Source organism: Drosophila persimilis, unplaced genomic scaffold, assembly GCF_003286085.1.
Source record: "Drosophila persimilis strain 14011-0111.01,24,50 unplaced genomic scaffold, DperRS2 tig00000606-arrow-arrow-pilon, whole genome shotgun sequence".
NCBI classification, from domain to species: domain Eukaryota; kingdom Metazoa; phylum Arthropoda; class Insecta; order Diptera; family Drosophilidae; genus Drosophila; species Drosophila persimilis.
This window is the reverse complement of record NW_020825324.1, coordinates 746,870-764,278: the sequence shown is the minus strand read 5'-3', so window position 1 is coordinate 764,278 and position 17,409 is coordinate 746,870. Positions and strand designations below refer to the sequence as shown.

Sequence of the window (17,409 nt, the reverse complement as noted above, 5' to 3'; positions counted from 1 at the left end):
TCCGGTAGCACCATGTGCCTGCCTTTCATCAGCAAACCGTTCCGGCGCAACAAGCGCAACAGGAACAGAGGTCCCACACCAGTGCCCAGTGTGGCCGGCGTGGAGGGAGCTCCGGTAGGACAGGTCGCAGAGGTGCCGACCGATGACAAGGTGGCAGAACAGGTGCCACCCATACCAGCAGCGGCACCAGAACCAGCACCAGAGATGCCGACGACGACGACGTCGGCGGCGGCGGCGGCGGCCCTCACACAGGTAGTGCATACCGCGCAGTCGCCCGCCGCCATGGCCATAGCGTTGGCAGCCAGCTTTGCAGCCACCGGTCGACCCTCCAAGACCCTGTCGACGATCACCAGCGTGAACAGCATGATGGCCAACAGTTTCGCAACCACGCTGCAGGTGCAGGAGCCCCCTAACGCCGCGCCCGTCACCAGTGCTGTTGCTCCAGTAGACGGCGAAGTTCCCACAACAGCTAGTACCGCCTCCGCTTCTGGGCGCAAGAAGACCTGGATGGAGTGGTTTGGCATGAGCAAGAAGAAATCCAGCATTGATTCGCTATAAGAGAAGAGGCGGAGGCGACTGGGTGGGACGACTTGCAGCAGAGGCAGGAACAGAACGCAACGGACATTAACGTTTATAAAACTTTTGGCTTGCACATTTTTTAAAGAAAATAAACACCGCACCCCCTCCCCAACAAACAGTGCTTGGTGTTGCTTTTTTTCTCTCTCTTTGTGTGCAGATATTCTCGTTTGGCAGTTCAAGCAGTCAATCCAATGGAAATTCGTCAAGCAGTCAAAGCAGTCCATGCAACGGTGCCTGGCGCCACGCTGGACACTAGACTTAAAGTATTTCTGGCATAGAATTTATTTATGTGGTTTGCACGCTACTCTATTCTGTTGTGCTCCATTCTATTCCATCCCATCCCATCTCCATCGCTCGGAATGTGCATACTCGAAATCTTCTGCTCTCAGATCGTGCCGTGTGTGGAGGCGGGGTACAAACGTCTCGGCATGGCATCGCCAGCGATTAGTGTAATTTATCAGCCGCAACGACAATTTATATTGCTTGGCAGGATGGGGTGGGGGGATGGGGATGCTTTTTGACAATACAATTAATGTTTGCCGTTATCACAAGTAATTGTTGCCGCCTGCTGCCCGCCACTACCACTACGTAACACTGCTTACGTCAGTGATTACTCGTATGCAAACACACAGAAACACACACACCCTCTCCAGAGGGAGAGAGATAGAAGTGTTGTAACAATCGGGGAAGCGTTGCATTTGCATAAATAGTTTTGGTCGTAGCCCGTAACATCTGCAATTAGGAATTTGCCAATTCCGTCACGATCTGTGTGCACCTGCACGTCCGTCCAGCAACAGCCACGGGGCAGTATCGTATCAGCAGTACGAGGGGATAGAGGATGCTGGGGGATTACCAGGCGGAAGCATCAACAGAGTTCAACTTTCAATTGTTGTCGGAGGTGGGGACGGTGGCTGGGTGCGGGTGCGCGATCTTAACTCCGCCGCCGTGTTCTTTGTGGCGCCCCAACCCCATTTTCTCTCGGAACAAACAACGGACAGAGAACACATCACATCTCTTGTCTCTTGTTTATTTATAAAAATGAGAAAGAAAGAAATTTAGCGACTAGTATAGCCCTCATACATACATATGTACATATGTATGGGTGTACGGATGTGTACGGTTTTATTTAGTATAGGAATGTATATGTACTCGTCCGTCCGTCGTTTATTCTCATTGAAGGAAAAGTTTTTTCCGAAAACGGCTTTTTGGTGTTGGCGGAGGAGCGGCTGCCTTTCATTGGGGCAAATGCCTCTGACGCAGCCGGTTCCAACAGTAGAACGCCAACAAAAAACCGTAGAACATCCGTGCAAATCCAATTTCGTTGTAGTTTACCGAAAAATTATTTTGTAAATTGTTGTGCCATTAATTACCCGAGAACCAAAAAACCAACAAAAAACAAAAACAAATCGACGGACGACACAGTGCACTGATTTGTTGAATCGAATCGAAAGTGCGACAGATTTTCGTTTTCGTTTCGTTCTTCGTTTTTTGTTTATTTTTATTTTTCGGTTATTCTCGGAGTGAAGTGGAGAACGGTATCGCATCCGATTGGGAGGCATGTATCTAAATCGGTTTTAAAACGTATTTCCCAACAATAAACACAAATAAACGTCATATATGTAATTAGAGAGGAGGAGGTGGATTTGTATCAATCAGTAAATTCAATAGGCATTCCAGTAGATATCAGTAAATATATATATATTTAGATAGATGAGTGATATAGTATAAATTGTACTCGTCAACAGCCCCCAATAAGAGATATAATCTAATGAGAGATTATGCGGCATCAGCAGGAAACAATTGGAAACCATCTGGGAATTCGCTTGCGTCTGATCTGATCTGTTCTGATGGGAACCTTGAGTGGGATATGAGGAATATAACCAGATAGACAGACAGATAGACAACCAAATTGCTGTTTGATGGATGGACGCACGAGTATATGTATGTACTTAAGAAAAGGAATTGAAGATTTCAAGATTAAGGAATAGCCGTACCACCTCCTTCTATGGGCACAAAGACATATCTAGGAATATATTTACGAGTAATTATGCAACAAATTTATATAGTTACGGATGTGTGTCTTTACCAGACTTTCCCATTAGCAACGCTCTTCCCTCCCCTCCGCACCCGTGCAATTTCTGGGTAAATATTACACCATGCTCGGATATGGAGGAAGGGAAGAGAAGGGCCTCCTCCATTAACGTACCACTTAGAAGACTGTATTCAATATTGTTTGATTTTTATGACAACAATTGAGTTGTTTACCGACAAGTGTCCGTTTTTCGAGTCAGCTAAGGGCCGATCCGCACGGAAATGGGCAAAAAGTGTAGGTTTTCCCATTGCTAAAACGCAAAATTCATTTGACAACAACAAACAGCAACAAACACGAACGAAAAACTCTATCGATGAAAATGAAAAGTAATTTCTTAAGGCGAATGTATAAGCTATAAACAAATGCGTTATCTGGGCAATACCATCGTACAGATACAGATACGCGTCCATCGTATTGCCACAAATAAACAGTAAGATTGTTTCTGCGTCTGGCGCACTGATTGACTATTGACCACACGCCCAGCGCCTGTCCGTCCGCCGACCAATCGCCTAGATAAAGGGGATTCTAGATCCTAGATAAAGGCTACGGTACGGTAGGGTACGGTTCGGGTTTTTGCGGGTTATTAATAGCCATTTGTTTGCCGTTTACGTCGACGTCATGATCGTTGATTATTAGATGACTTTTGGAAAAGCAAACAGTGAGAACGAACGGTCTTAGCGGTCGATCCGTCAAGAGAGAGCTTTCACTGTACGAAGAGCAGAGCCGATGAGCGCAGAGCAGGGCAGCGCTGCCCGGAGTACACATGTACGTGACACGCACCGGAGATGAGTCGACAGAATGTGAAGTCGATTTGTCCGTCCATCGATTAGAAAGTCCGTTCATCAATGGATCACATGGCTTGCCCCCCCTCCCCACTGCACCACACCACAGGGTGACCATTTCTTCTCAAAGTCAAATAAAGCTTTTTACGTGTGAAAGAGTATGCGTACGAGTGTGGGTATGGACATGGGTATGGGTATTGTAACAAAGAAACCCTCTGCCAGTCGATCAATTGAGTTTTGAAGAGGACACTCCAGACCAGACCACTCCACTCTAGCACGCCCACTCTGATGGCAGATCGAAACTGTTGTCTCTCCAATTAAGCACTGGAATTGGAGCAGAGACCTTATCTAAGCGGTGGACTAATCATATAATCGACGAACAGAAATTCTATTCTCAAGACATACCGAAAAAATCCGCAACTATGAATCATTCCTCTGCCAGATATCCAGAGAGCCCTGTAGAGGGGATGGATGCAAGTAGCAAGAAAAACAGTTTTGCAAAACCCATTTGCGTCATTACGAAAACACTTGTTCTACACTCATGCCGCCCCCTAATGGAAGGGAGGCGTACATACACACTCACACACACACACACACTCGCACAAATAGACAGGTGTACGAGAGTATGTCATTTCTTGTCGTGGCGCCTTGTACCGCAAATTCTTTTCCTATGTATCGATTTCGTCATTTGTGTCGTCGTGTGTTTTGCTTATCAGTGATCTACATGTAGAGAGGGACATTACACACACACACACACACACGCACTCAGTGACACTTTTACACCTTTAGAGCCTTGATCGAGAGACACATCTGCTGTGTCCTTGAGTGCCTGGGATCGCTTTCATTTGGCGGCACAACGTCTACAAGTTCAATTACATTTGAATTCGAATTTAAGATCATTTTGCATTATGCCTAGAGCCTAGACTCTAGAGAGTCGGCAATCGGCTTTGAGCTGCTGCTGCTTGCTGCTTCCAGCGAAGCCGGCGCTGACGCTGAAGCCGACGCTGCGCTGCGCAGCCGTCGCGTCGGCGGTTGTTTTGGCGCAATCGAAAGTTACGTTACGTTTGGGTTTCGGCTTGGAGCTTTGTGTGGACGCGCGCCGCATTAGTCGTACGCTGAGTGTCGGCGGCGTTAGTTCACAGTTATAATTCGACTCTCGAAAACAGTCGCAGGATCCCAAGACCCTCCTCTACAACCGCTTTTGAGTGTCGTAAGTCAAGTCTTATCCTGTCCTGGTCTGATCTAAGCCCCTCTTGGAGTTCGTTTCGTTCAGTGAAAGTCCCCCCCCCTCCACAAACACAGAGATTTTAGTGACTGAAATCCATTCGCCTTGAAGCTGAAAGTTTCCGTTTCAACAAAATTATCATGGATAATCAATTGATTAGTATATATTTGTTTAGTCTGTTGAAACCAGAAATCATTCTTCGATTCCGAGCTGAACGCATTTTGATTTGATGGATAAGTGTCTGTAGAAATGAAAAATGGAAAATGATCGTGTGCCATGCCATGACAATCGAAGCCCGAAACTATTTCTGTTCCCACTCTATCCAGAATTTATTTATAAGCCTTAATTTGTGCAATTAAATTTCAAATTGTTGCCACCGCAAATGATTAAATTAATTAAATTATTAATGGCGCGGGGCAGACACAGACACAGATCAGCAAACAACAAACAGAACACAGCAGATGATTATTGTACTACGAGTATATGTGCATATATCATATTTCAAATACTATATCGTAAAACTCGTATAATACTGCAAATATAACTAAAACCAATACTGAACTGAGCTGAGAGCTCGTGCCCGCATTTCTTCGGTATTTTCGACATGCAACATGCGATGACTCCCACTCTCATTTGCCGATTTCCCCAATATCCCACTTACATTTCCTATTCCTTCGGTCTCCACGATTACGCGACACATTCGAGATACGAGATATACAATGTAGAATGTGGGGGATGTGTGTGTTTACATATGTATGTGTATAATGCCAATGTGGGTATAGTTTTTCGATAGTTATTTGATTCGAATGCAAAGCATGTGGAAGGTGCACATTAAAGATACAGAAACAGTTTGCTGTAGAACGCAGAAAGTGGGATGGGAGCAGTGGGATTCTTAAAATTCCAATCATGAATCCAATCCGCTCCAGTCGATCTGCCTTTGCGAAGAAATCCCCGATCCGCAGGTGTATCTGGACTTTAGCACCATTCCGCCGAAAATCATTCCCTATATCAAGATTCTCTCTTTCTCTAATGATACTCTAAAGGTGTTTTATGTTTTTTCGGGCTATTCAATTTCAAGTGTCTTGTATGTCACGTGCCCGCAATTTTCGGGGCCGGGGGTCTACCTTCCATCTAATTGCCAAACGTGACAGACAATCATCCCTGGGGCAGATAAAATTCCAAACTCCAATTCGAAGAGATAGCAGCCATAGTCCCCGACGAAATTGTCTGCCTGTTGAATGGCCTGTAAACAATCAAAATCTAATTAATTATTACCAAATAAATCAGTGACATCTGAGGCGGGAGCAGCAGCGGCAACAGCGGCAGCTAAAGCTAATGCTTTGCCCTCTGCTGGCTGATAAGAGACGAGACGCTGCTGGCTCTTGAATCAATTAATTAGCACGCGAGGAGAGGCAGTGGCAGCGGCAACTCTCGAGAGTAAGAGAGTAAGCCAGCAGGCGGCAGGCGGCAGGCGGCTGGCGGAGCGGTAGATTGTTGGCCAACAATCGGATGAAGTCGAGCGTGGGGTTGCGGTTGCTGCAACTGGGCCAATATTTTGATGGAATGAATGCATTTGAACAGATGTTTCATGGCCTTTTTACTATTTCCAGTTACCCCACCGCACCGCACCGCATCGGACCCCAACCCCCAACCCCATTATCTTCAAAGACAGAGAGACAGACACAGCATGGACATGAGAATGGAGCTGGAGAGCTATGTGCAGTCGTCGCCAAACACCAATCGATTCGTTGTCGAGGATTCGAGTAAGTATAGAGGCAGAAAGGCCGCCTCTTCCGGCTTAGAAAGTGCGGAAGTGCGTTGCCTCCGGCACTGGCTGCTGGCTGCTGGCTGCAGGTTGCTGGCGTGGGCTGCAAGGTAATAAAACACACACGAAACAACCTGCTGTTTCACGCATTCTGATCATTCGATTCGAGATCATTCGGATCAGCGTCAAGTTGAAGTTCAACGCCAGTTGAACAGTCGCCAGTCGCCGGAGGCGACCCTGAGACGCAAAGCGCTAAACGCATTGCAAAATTGGAGCAACAAATCACTCTCCCCTCTCACTTACACGCTCTCTTCTTCGCTCTCTTTGTGCAGTCACTAAGGTCACGTCGGATGGAGAGCCGCACGGCATGATGACCATGGTGGCGGGTCTGTCCGGCCTACTGGCAGCCATTATCATTCTGGCCGTGCTCGCCTCCATGGTGGCCTGTCGCAAGCAGAAGAGGTAAGAGTTTCGTATACATAATGCAGTCAACAGATTCTCATGCATCCAATGCCCTCCGCCTCGTGCAGCACCACCAGCAATAAAAGCAGCCCAAGCAGCAGGAGGCTGAGCAAGAAATCGATGAACTTGGCCATGACCATTGTCGAGGAAGAGCAGCCGCAGCTGGCGGGCAATCTCAATGCAGCCTTCGTCGAGAGCACCCTGACCCTCCAGGGCCAGGAAAAAGACAAGGAGAAGGACAGCCAGTGGTCCACCACGCCTACGTCCGTTGTGGTGCAGCGGTACTAAATGCAGATGCGGTCTGGATTGCCGTGTGACGACGTGATGTAATGTGAACGCTTGAGACTGAGGCGGCGGTGGCCCCACCGCCACCACATAGATTTATGCATACCATTCATATTATTATTATTATATTTTTTCGTAGTGGTTTGTTTAATTAAATGTATTGTAGAGTATCTAACGACTTTCATTACCCAAAGGAGCATGATAATATATTTCAAATTTGCGGGTAGGAAAAACGACTATTTTTCAAATTCACATTTAAATTATACGCGCCATAAAATTCGGTATTTTTCGTTTTTTTTTGTTGGTATTTTTTGGTATATTTTAAAATAGTCATAATCAATAACCACCACTAGCGATCAGCTGTCGCGATTTATCGAAGCACTGCCATCTCAACAGGGTGCACACAATGGCAACTCTGTGCCAGTAACAGCAGGCAACACACACACAGTTTGACAGTTAACATCATTCTTTATTTTATTTTTTGGCATACTCACGTAGATTAAATTGAAGCAAAATTTTGTATATGCAAAAGGGGACGTAACGTTATTCAATTAAAAGGCATGTGCACGACGCGATTTATTCGAAAAACACTTGAATCGCGGAATTGCGTCGAAAGGGGAACATTACGAAAATGATGTAAAAGAAAACTCTCAAGTAGCGAGCTCCAAAGCACTTCTTATGTGTGTGTGCGCGCGCGAGTGTGTGTGTGTGTGTGTGTGTGTGTGTGGAAATTAACGTAGTGTGAAGAAGTGGAAGAAGGAAAAGCGACAAACGACAACAAAAACAACACAAACGACAATTGCAATCCAAGGCAAACAACAAACAGCAGCAGCAGCAGCGCATCGAAGGCCACACAGTCCCGTGCCCGGAGGACAAACAGGAACCTCGCCTGCCAGCCTCGAATCGTAAGTCAAACCTGTCCCCTATCCCTCGTCCCTCCAGTGGCAGCAACAGCAGCAGAAGCAGCAGCAGCGGCTAGCAATCCTATAAACAAAACAACGCATCGGCAAATCACCACAAACAAAAGACCCAAAAAACAAAAAAAGAAGTGTGTTGTTGTGCCCCGCCATTGAATACAGCGCCAGCGGAAGCGGAGGAAGTTGAATCATCGTGCGGAACTTGTTTCTCCCAACAAATGCACCCTGTACTGGCAGCTGGCGAGTGGGTATGTTGTGTGGTTGTCCGGACACCAGCGACGATCCGATCCGATCCGATCGTCGACAGATCTGTCTGTCCCTACGTGCCGTATCTGGCATTCATGATCGCCTCTGGAATTTCAATTGGATCTTTGGTGTGGGGCTAGGGGTATCCCATGGTCGGCACTTACGGAAGAATAGTTTTATTTTATGTTGCATTGTTCATTGTTGTTGGGCCACCAATAAAACATATATAAATACTATAAAAAAGCCAGACACAAAGTCCAACTAAATTAGGATTCCATCACATGCACACATATACATGTGTACATGCACGTGTTAGTGTTAGTGTGTGTGTGTGTGTATATTTTGTATATATTTTAATTCGAATTCAAGTTTATCAGCGTACGAGTTACGTTCCAATGTAAACAAAGAATTTGCGCCATGCGAGACGATGGGGAGGTGGCAGTGGCAGTGGCTGGCGGCGATATCGGTGGCATTTCCACCTAAGGAAAACATTTGTGCGATTGGAAAAGCATTTGAACTGTGTGCTGGAATTTCTTTACTCAGAAACAGAGGCAGAACTGCAGAACTTCCAGAGGTTCCGTTCCTCAATCGAGATCGTATCGTATTCGAACAGAGCCCCTCCACTGTATCCCCTGTATCGCTCTTTCTCTCTCTCTTTTCTTATCTTATCTGCTTGCTATCCATATTATACGTTCGAGAACCCGGCATTAACCATTAACCCACCCGACTTTTTGGGTCTTGTCTTTGCTTTGCTTCGACAGTTTGTGGCAACGGCAGCCATTTCCTTTGCCTGTACTGTGTGCCGTGTGCCGTGTGCTGTGGGCAGTGTAGACCGACCGGACGATCATGGAGGAGAAGCGCATCGCCGACTATTTTGTGGTGGCCGGAATGCCAGAGCAGCCGCAGCTGCTGCAGGAGAACATATTCAACGATTCGGGACGGCTGAGGGCGGCCAGCACCATCGAACCGATTACAGACATTGGCGTCTTCTTTCCGCTGCTGGGCGAGGAGGTGCCCGAGGGCTATGAGCTGCTCGAACAGACGCCCACCGGCCTACCGGCGAACCTCAATCATGGCTCGGTCCGCACCACAGAGTGTTATATATACTTTCGTCGTGGCAAGGATCGCCCACCACTTGTTGACATAGGTGGGTTGACAATTCCCCCCCCCCCCCCCTCTCACCCCAGAGACAGCTTTTGAGCCCATTTCTTTCTCTCTTAGGTGTCCTATACGATGGCCATGAGCGCATCATGTCGGATGCCGAGATTGTGGCCGAAACACCAGGCGGACGTGTGGCCAATGTGAACAATTCGTCGGCAAAGACCTTCCTCACGTATCGTCGAGCACGCGGCGACATGCCCTGCAACGAGCTGGTGGTCACCGAACTCTGCGTCATCGTCCAGAGCAAGGGAGAGCGGGCGCCGCACGCCTTCTGCCTGATCTACAAGACTTTGAACAAGGGCTATGTGGGCAGCGACGTCTATCTGTGCTACAAGAAGTCCATGTACCGCCCGAAGCACATCAGCTACAAGCCGGAGATCCTGCTGCGCTATCCCACAGTCGACCACAACGATTTCCCCCTCAATTTGTGCCCCAGCGTGCCGCTCTTCTGCCTGCCGATGGGCGCCTCCCTGGAGGCCTGGCCCCACGTCAATGGCTCCGAGAAGCGCAAGCCCATCAGTCCGGTGTTCAGCACCTTTGTGCTGACTGTCAGCGATGGTACCTACAAGGTCTATGGCTCGGCCCTCACCTTCTACGAGGATTTCGAGTGAGTTCTCTCAAAGCTGGTTTCTCTTCGACGGTTTTGATCCTCTGTTTCTGTTTCCGCTTTTAGTGAATCGCAGCTGTCCGCAGAGCAGCGGGAGCAGCTCGGATGGGATGAGGAATTCGGTGCGCAGCATTCGCTGCACATGATCAAGGCGATCTGCCTGCTGTCGCACCATCCCTTTGGCGACACCTTTGACAAATGGCTCAAGTATCTGCATGTAAGTGGGATTGACTTTCCTTTTGATCGATGAAGTAATCCTTGGTCTCCCCTGGATTTTGCAGCGCATGGTATTGTATGGCGTCAATATACCCATACCCGTGGAGCGCTACATAACCCAACTGCTGGACGAAGTGCCCTTCCCTGCACCGAGCATACATCTGCAGCTGTCCAGCGAGTCGAATGATCGGATATTGCTCACCCAGCCGGAGGATTCGCCCCTGCCACGCAGTGGCGCTGGCTTCCACATGCTGCTGCAGAATCTGGGCACCGACAATTGTTTGCATGTGCTGCTGCTGGCCCTCACCGAGCAGAAGATACTCATACATTCACTGCGACCTGCCACTCTGACGGCCGTGGCCGAGGCCATCGTTTCGCTGCTGTTCCCGTTCAAGTGGCAGTGCCCCTACATACCGCTGTGTCCCCTGGGCCTAGCCGAGGTGCTGCACGCCCCGCTGCCGTATCTGATTGGCGTCGATTCGCGTTTCTTTGACCTCTACGAGCCGCCCACGGATGTCACCTGCATTGATCTGGACACCAACAACATAAGCGTATGGTTGATATTATTTTCTGACAAATATTTGACTCTAAGCAATCTCTTCGCCCCTCCCCATTTTCAGTTGTGCGAATCACAGCGCCATTTGTCGCCGAAGCTGCTGCCGAAGCGTGCCGCTCGACTGCTCCGCCAGACGCTCACCGAACTGGAGAATGCCAAGCCCATAAGCTATGACTCGACCAACAGCCTGGACCGTGACATACGCAAGCGGAAGCGGGAGCTGGTGCTGGAGCAGCGCATCCAGGAGGCCTTTCTCCTGTTCATGGCCTCGATATTGCGTGGCTATCGGGACTATTTGGTGCCCATATCGAAGGCACCATCGGTGGGGGCCACCGATCCGAGTGCCTTATTCCAGCTGAAGGCCTTTCTGCGTTCGCGCGATAAGGTAACGAGTTCTTTTGCGTGTCGTTGATCGACGGGAAGACATCTCTCTGAAACATCCTCTGTTTGTAGTCGCACCAGAAATTCTTTGAGCTGATGATGAAAACGCAGATGTTTATACGCTTCATTGAGGAGCGATCGTTTGTGTCCGATGGCGACCATGGGCTCAGCTTCTTCGATGAGTGCGCCGAGAAGGTGGGCAACTACGACGAGACGCCCGCCCAGCTGCATTTGGTGGACTGGGACACGGGCCAGAGCAGCGAGCGAACCAAGTATATTTTCCCCCCAGACGGCGTGACCTTAGCAGGATCAGCAGCAGGAGCAGCAACGGGAGGGGCATCAATCAATGGGGCGGGGGCATACACCTACACCTACAAGAACTTTACGCTGCAGCCAGAGCTGCTGCAGACCAGCCGAAAGACGACCATGTCCAAGTTCCTGCAGCTGCAGCTGAACGCCTCGCTGTCGCCGGGCTCCCCGATTGCGCGCCGCACCAAGCACGAGGTGAAGCTGTCGCAGAAGATGGCCAGCCGCTGTCAGCAGCATCCGGAGGCGTGGTCCAAGTACCTGCTGGCCACCTGCTACTCGCTGTACTTCCTCATCCTGCCCTCGATGGTGATCGATCCGAGGCATGCCGGCAAGGAGCACGACATCCTGCGCGCCGCCTACGATGTGCTGGTGCGGGCCAGCAAGCTGAAGATCACCTGCGACGAGTTCTGCTACCGCATCATGATGCAGCTGTGCGGCATCCACAATCTTCCGGTGCTGGCCGTCCGGCTGCATTATCTGATGAAGCGTTCGGGCGTCCAGCCGAATGCCCTCACCTACGGCTTCTACAATCGCTGCGTCCTGGAGTCGACGTGGCCCAGCGACAGCACCACGCTCAGCCAGATCCGATGGAACCGCATCAAGAACGTCGTTCTGGGCGCCGCCCAGTTCCGTCGAGCGGGCAAGCAGCGGGCCGCCGCCAAGGTGTGCAAGTCCCTGAGCACCTCGCACGACCACAACCTGAGCACCCTGAGCACCCTGGAGACCGTCGACGGGCACCAGTCGCGCACCAGCCTGGCCTCCTCCTCGGGCGACACTCACGGCGGCCTCCTCGACTTTGCCGCCTTCGATCGGCTCAGGAACAAACTGGGCAGCATTGTGCGCCAGACGGTGGCAGGCGGAGCCAGCGAATCGCTGCCCACCGAGGATATGGTGAACAGTTCCGCCGGGCTGCTCATCAAGGCCGGGGAGCCGAGTGCACCGCACTCGCCCACGTATGGGGGAGACACCGAGATCCTGGCCAAGGCGTTACAGCAGCAGCAGCCGCCGCCGCGCAAGCAGATCATGAGCATCGGTGGCGGCGACGATGAGGAAGAGGAGGAGGACGATGAGTATGCAGGAGCTTCACCAATCACACCGCAAAAGCTCTCAGAATCGGTGGTCGATGATCTGCACTACACTGGCGGCGACTACGAGGCCGATGAGGAGGAGGAGGAGGACGACGACGACGACGACGATGATGAAGATCAGTGTGTGTCGGGCGCCCAGAAGGCGCATCAGCGCGTGCAGAGTCCCACCAAGTAAGTTCGAGAGGATTATCAATCCAATCCCCATTTATTTTTGTATTGTCTACCCATCCAGAATATCTCCTCGCACGCCAGTGACCCAGAATGATCCGCTGGGCGCCCTGAACGAGGAGGACTCTTCTACGAGCACGCCCACACAGCAGAAGCAGGAGGGGCTGCAGGAAGAGGAGCAGTCGCAGCAGCAGTCGCAGCCGGATGGCAACATCTACAGCGACAAGCCGATCCTGTTCAGGGGACAGCGCAGTGCCACCTTCGATGAGTCGACGCAGATCGGCAAGAGCATGCACCGGTCGGAGACGATGCCGGTGGCCAGCAGTGGGGTGACCCACAGCCTGGCCAATATCGGATCATCGCTGAAGTTTACATTCGGGTAACCATCCATCGGGGTTTTCTCCTGCCTCTCGCTCTCTTTCTCCTCTCTTCCTCGGCCTCTCTCCCTATCCCCTATCTCTATTTCTCCGACTATCTTGTTTCTTTTTGAAATTGTTGTGATCCACATTGTTCATCTCAAATCCACACGATCCACATTCATTCCACGTACACTCCACCGCAGACACAAATCGCAATTTTCGATTATTTACATCAGTTCTTGTATTTCTTTGCCTTTTCCCCTCTATATATCTATTCCTGTTTCACTCACTCTCACTCTATATTCTATCTATCTATCTCTCTCTGTGCCATGCATTCCCTTTTTTGTTTTGTTTTTGATTTATTTCAATTTTACTTACATATATCGATATATATCGTAGACGTTATTCACCCGCACGATTGTCCCTTAAGAAAGACTTGAAATTGCCCGCCAATATAATAGAAAATATATCGAGCATAAGGTAAGTGGAGAACCGTTCGACTTTTTCTACACATACACACGTACAGAAACAAATACACACACACACACTGAAATTAAATTTATATACGTGTGTGTGTGGGCTGCATTCCACAAGCTCCGCTTGGAATCTACTTGGGTATTGCTCAAAAGTTCCACATTTTCTTATACACATTTCATATGTGTATTCTAGTTACTCATTAACATTGAATATTTACACTCCCAAGTGATTTTGTTGTAAATTGAGTTAAACATATGTTTAAACACAAGTTCCACTTGGAATCTGCAGAGGATTTTGGTGTTACACTGAAACTATTTGCAGTACCAATTGTTTTCATTGTAAATTTAATTGAACATGTATTCTAGTTACTCATTAACCTTAAATATTTACACTCCCAAGTGATTTTGTTGTAAATTGAGTTAAACATATGTTCAAACACAAGTTCCACTTGGAATCTACAGAGGATTTTGGTGTAAAACTGAAGCTATTTGCAGTACCAATTGTTTTCATTGTAAATTTAATTGAACATATGTTTTGAGTTGCATTCCACAAGTTCCACTTTTATTTGCAATTTAATTTCTTGATATTTTAGTAACCCCAAAGCTTCCAAATGGAAATAGGTTTGCTCTCGTGGATTTCACACACACATATATTTATACACACAGACGAAACACAAACAAGATAACATTTTTGGTTTTAGTGCGTGCCACACACTCGAAATGCTGTTCACAGAGTTTTGCATTCGCATTTGCATTTGCATTTGGTTTTGGTTCTGGTTCTGGTTAAAAAAAAAGAATGGTTTATGGTCCCCTGTGAAAAAAAACCCACGTTGGTGGCGGGCAATTCAAGGTTTGATAAAAGCCACACACACCCACATACCCGCAAACGCACACACGCATAATAGCATCCACAGCCATATATGTACATATAGTAAATCCAGCAACATCCAGCCGCACCACCACCACCGCACTACCATAACAGCCGCCGCCTGCAGCGGCTAACCGATAGTGGAACCCATTCGTAACAGCATGGGATCCACAGAAGAACAGCCACTGCAGGCGCAGCAAAATGCATTTTTCTGTTTTCTGTTTCAATCTGCAAATCAAATAAACATAAATATAGACTAATTCCCCTATCCCGATATATCCCTGTATAATGCATAAATCACCGCACCACTCCATACGACACCACAGTCCCAGTCTGACGGGAAGGAAGTCCAACGAACTGATCCAGGGATCCCTGAGCAGCATCAAGTACGCGGCCAACTCGCTGACCAAGAAGTTCGACGAGATCAAGGGCGCCATATCGGCCAATTCGACGCCAACGAAAACGAACAATGGCCACCAACATGCCCTGCCCCACCATCCGCACCACCACCACCATCATCATGGTGCGCATCCGCACCACCAGCAGCAGGAGCAGGAGGAGCACGATGCGTCCGTCGACGAGGGCAAACTGAGGCGCGTCTCCAGCGACCTGGATCCCTGGGGCAGGCTGAGCGAGTCGCGCAAATCCAGTTACAACAATCTGGTGCCCCTGGGCGAGAATAGCCCCAGCGGCGCCCTGCACATGCACGCGTTTCCGGCTCTGCCCGACAACCTGTACAGTCCCATGACAGAGGTCAGTTCTTCATTGGTTTTGTATTCAATCGTTCAATATTCAATACTCAATTTGTGTAGGGCTCCATGGAGCGTGACTGCGATGTGCTCATCCAATTGACGACCTGCTCGCAATGCCACAACTGCTCGGTGCTGGTGTACGATGAGGAGATCATGAGTGGCTGGACGGCCGAGGATTCCAATTTGAATACCACCTGCCATGCCTGCAACAAGCTCACCGTTCCCTTCCTCAGCGTGCAAATAGTCCGCGTGGAAGAGGCGGAGTCGTCCAGCGAACAGCAGGCGAATGGAAAGAGCAGCGCATGTGAGAATGGTGGCCAACAGACCAGCTTAACAGTGCCGTATCTGAATCCGTTGGTGCTGCGCAAGGAGCTGGAGAATATACTCACGCAGGAGGGAGATATGGCGCTGATCAAGCCCGAGTTCGTTGAGGAGCATCCCATTATCTATTGGAACCTGCTGTGGCTAATGGAACGCATCGAAAGCAAGACCCATCTGCCAGAGCTTTCTCTGCCGGTGCCGGTGAGTGCTCGACGCCCCCAACCCCGCCCCTCCCAGAGAGCAGTCTGTTTCAATCTGTTTCTGTTTGGCAGCTCGATAAGGAGCAATTGGATCCGCTCAGCAAGGTGAAGACGGTGCACATCCAGTGCTTGTGGGACAATCTAATTCTGCACAACGAGACCAGCGGCCCGCCCATGTATATACTGTACAGGGAGACGCAGCCGACGAGTCCCCTGATCAAGGCCCTGCTCACCGATCAGGCGCAGCTCAACAAGAAGTATGCCTCACCATCAGACACAGAGCACAGAGACCCTTGAATGTCTTTCTTACGCCCTCTCTGTCTCTCTTTATTTCAGTGTCATACAGCAAATCATTTCGGCCATACGATGCAATGATCTGGCCACGCCCTTGAAGCGTCTGGCCAACGAGCGGCACAAGCTGAAGAGCAATGGTGTGGAACGGTCGCATTCCTTCTACCGGGACATACTCTTTCTGGCCCTCACGGTCATCGGTCGCTCGAATGTCGATTTGGCCACATTCCATCGCGAGTACGCGTCCGTCTTCGATAAGCTGACGGAGCGCGAATGCAACATGTATTACCGCAATCAGGATCTGCCGCCCTCGGCCTCGACGATCTTCTGTCGGGCCTATTTCCGACCCCTGCTGCTGCCCTGACGCACTCGAGATGGCGGCTATACTGCTTCCGATCCCGATCCAGATCCAGATTTTGATCCAGATTCCGATCTGAGTGATGAGAAAACGGACGAAGACCGAGACGCAGATGCAGACGCAGATGCCGATGCAGACGAAGAGGACGGAAACGGAGATACGGATGAGTAACCGTGAAACGATAAGACGACCAAAAAACGATTTGAAAAAAAGTGTAACTTTGACAACAACAAAACGCTTATCATATACGACAGATACGATACTCTAACACTGACATACACACTCACACCTTATTGTTCTTTTTAAGTACTTAAATGAACATTTTCGTTGCACTTGAAGCGATGGCAGCAGACAAGTCCGTTTTAGTCTGTGTGCTCCATCCCAAAATCGACTGGTTTCTGTGACAATATACACAAACACACACATCAAATGCCCCACACACCAAACACCACACCACACACCACACTCAAAACAGTGCGTTTCAAGCCCGACGCCCCCAACTTGACCATATTATTTTTTGTTCGGATTTAAATTAGCTTAATTATTGGATTCCGTTCGTTCGTCCTGAACCTTTTGTTTATTAGTGTACAGTTTTAGTGTTTCTGTTAAAGTGCTCCCAGTGTTTAGCTCTGGTTCTGATAGTTCTGGCTCTGGCACCGCCTGATCTTCGCTCAGTTTTTGAATAAACGCGAAGCATGATTCTGTTTACCTTTTGCCTGAACCTGCCCTACATTGCTGAAACGTACTGTATACACAAACAAAATGAGAACCTTACTTGGATACGTGTTTTCCTCACATTTACATGATTCAAACTCTCGACCCTCGTCATATTTGCCTTACTATATATAATATAACGATAACGATAACGATGCATATGTGTATTAGATGTATATGCATATGTATGTGTGTGATCTGGAATATCATTGATAGCATTGTGAGAAAGTC

General features: G+C 49.0%; 3 protein-coding genes across 4 annotated transcripts; all 3 read left to right on the top strand.

Moving 5' to 3' along the window:
* The first annotated feature begins 12 nt into the window (after positions 1–12).
* Positions 13–695, top strand: LOC113566193. Its single transcript, XM_026990721.1, has one exon. It carries the CDS (start codon positions 13–15, stop codon positions 556–558), a length of 546 nt encoding a protein of 181 aa, XP_026846522.1. The 3' UTR covers positions 559–695.
* A 3,888-nt stretch (positions 696–4,583) lies between these two features.
* Positions 4,584–7,369, top strand: LOC6597427. The gene is made up of 4 exons (XM_002022433.2): positions 4,584–4,663; positions 6,289–6,441; positions 6,776–6,905; positions 6,974–7,369. The coding sequence occupies exons 2-4, from the start codon at positions 6,366–6,368 to the stop codon at positions 7,191–7,193; spliced, it is 426 nt and encodes a 141-aa protein (XP_002022469.1). The 5' UTR covers positions 4,584–4,663; positions 6,289–6,365; the 3' UTR covers positions 7,194–7,369.
* A 298-nt stretch (positions 7,370–7,667) lies between these two features.
* LOC6597425 (DENN domain-containing protein Crag) lies at positions 7,668–17,172 on the top strand. 2 transcript variants are annotated; one of them, XM_026990766.1, is made up of 13 exons: positions 7,668–8,095; positions 9,115–9,500; positions 9,575–10,121; positions 10,188–10,338; positions 10,403–10,888; positions 10,958–11,278; positions 11,347–12,842; positions 12,904–13,218; positions 13,598–13,678; positions 14,869–15,295; positions 15,355–15,816; positions 15,888–16,072; positions 16,152–17,172. In XM_026990766.1, the coding sequence occupies exons 2-13, from the start codon at positions 9,200–9,202 to the stop codon at positions 16,468–16,470; spliced, it is 5,091 nt and encodes a 1,696-aa protein (XP_026846567.1). In that variant the 5' UTR covers positions 7,668–8,095; positions 9,115–9,199; the 3' UTR covers positions 16,471–17,172. The 2 variants fall into 2 exon arrangements, with proteins under 2 accessions (XP_026846567.1, XP_026846569.1); XM_026990768.1 differs by lacking the exon at positions 13,598–13,678.
* The last annotated feature ends 237 nt before the right edge of the window (positions 17,173–17,409 follow it).

Bases quoted from the DNA above. Each gene is read 5' to 3' on its own strand.
- LOC113566193 (XM_026990721.1), top strand. From the start codon at position 13: ATGTGCCTGCCTTTCATCAGCAAACCGTTCCGGCGCAACAAGCGCAAC.
- LOC6597427 (XM_002022433.2), top strand. From the start codon at position 6,366: ATGGACATGAGAATGGAGCTGGAGAGCTATGTGCAGTCGTCGCCAAAC. The intron at 6,442-6,775 runs GTAAGTATAGAG...CTCTTTGTGCAG, and splicing joins ATTCGTTGTCGAGGATTCGA to TCACTAAGGTCACGTCGGAT. The intron at 6,906-6,973 runs GTAAGAGTTTCG...CGCCTCGTGCAG, and splicing joins GCCTGTCGCAAGCAGAAGAG to CACCACCAGCAATAAAAGCA.
- LOC6597425 (XM_026990766.1), top strand. From the start codon at position 9,200: ATGGAGGAGAAGCGCATCGCCGACTATTTTGTGGTGGCCGGAATGCCA. The intron at 10,122-10,187 runs GTGAGTTCTCTC...TTCCGCTTTTAG, and splicing joins ACCTTCTACGAGGATTTCGA to TGAATCGCAGCTGTCCGCAG. The intron at 13,679-14,868 runs GTAAGTGGAGAA...ACGACACCACAG, and splicing joins GAAAATATATCGAGCATAAG to TCCCAGTCTGACGGGAAGGA.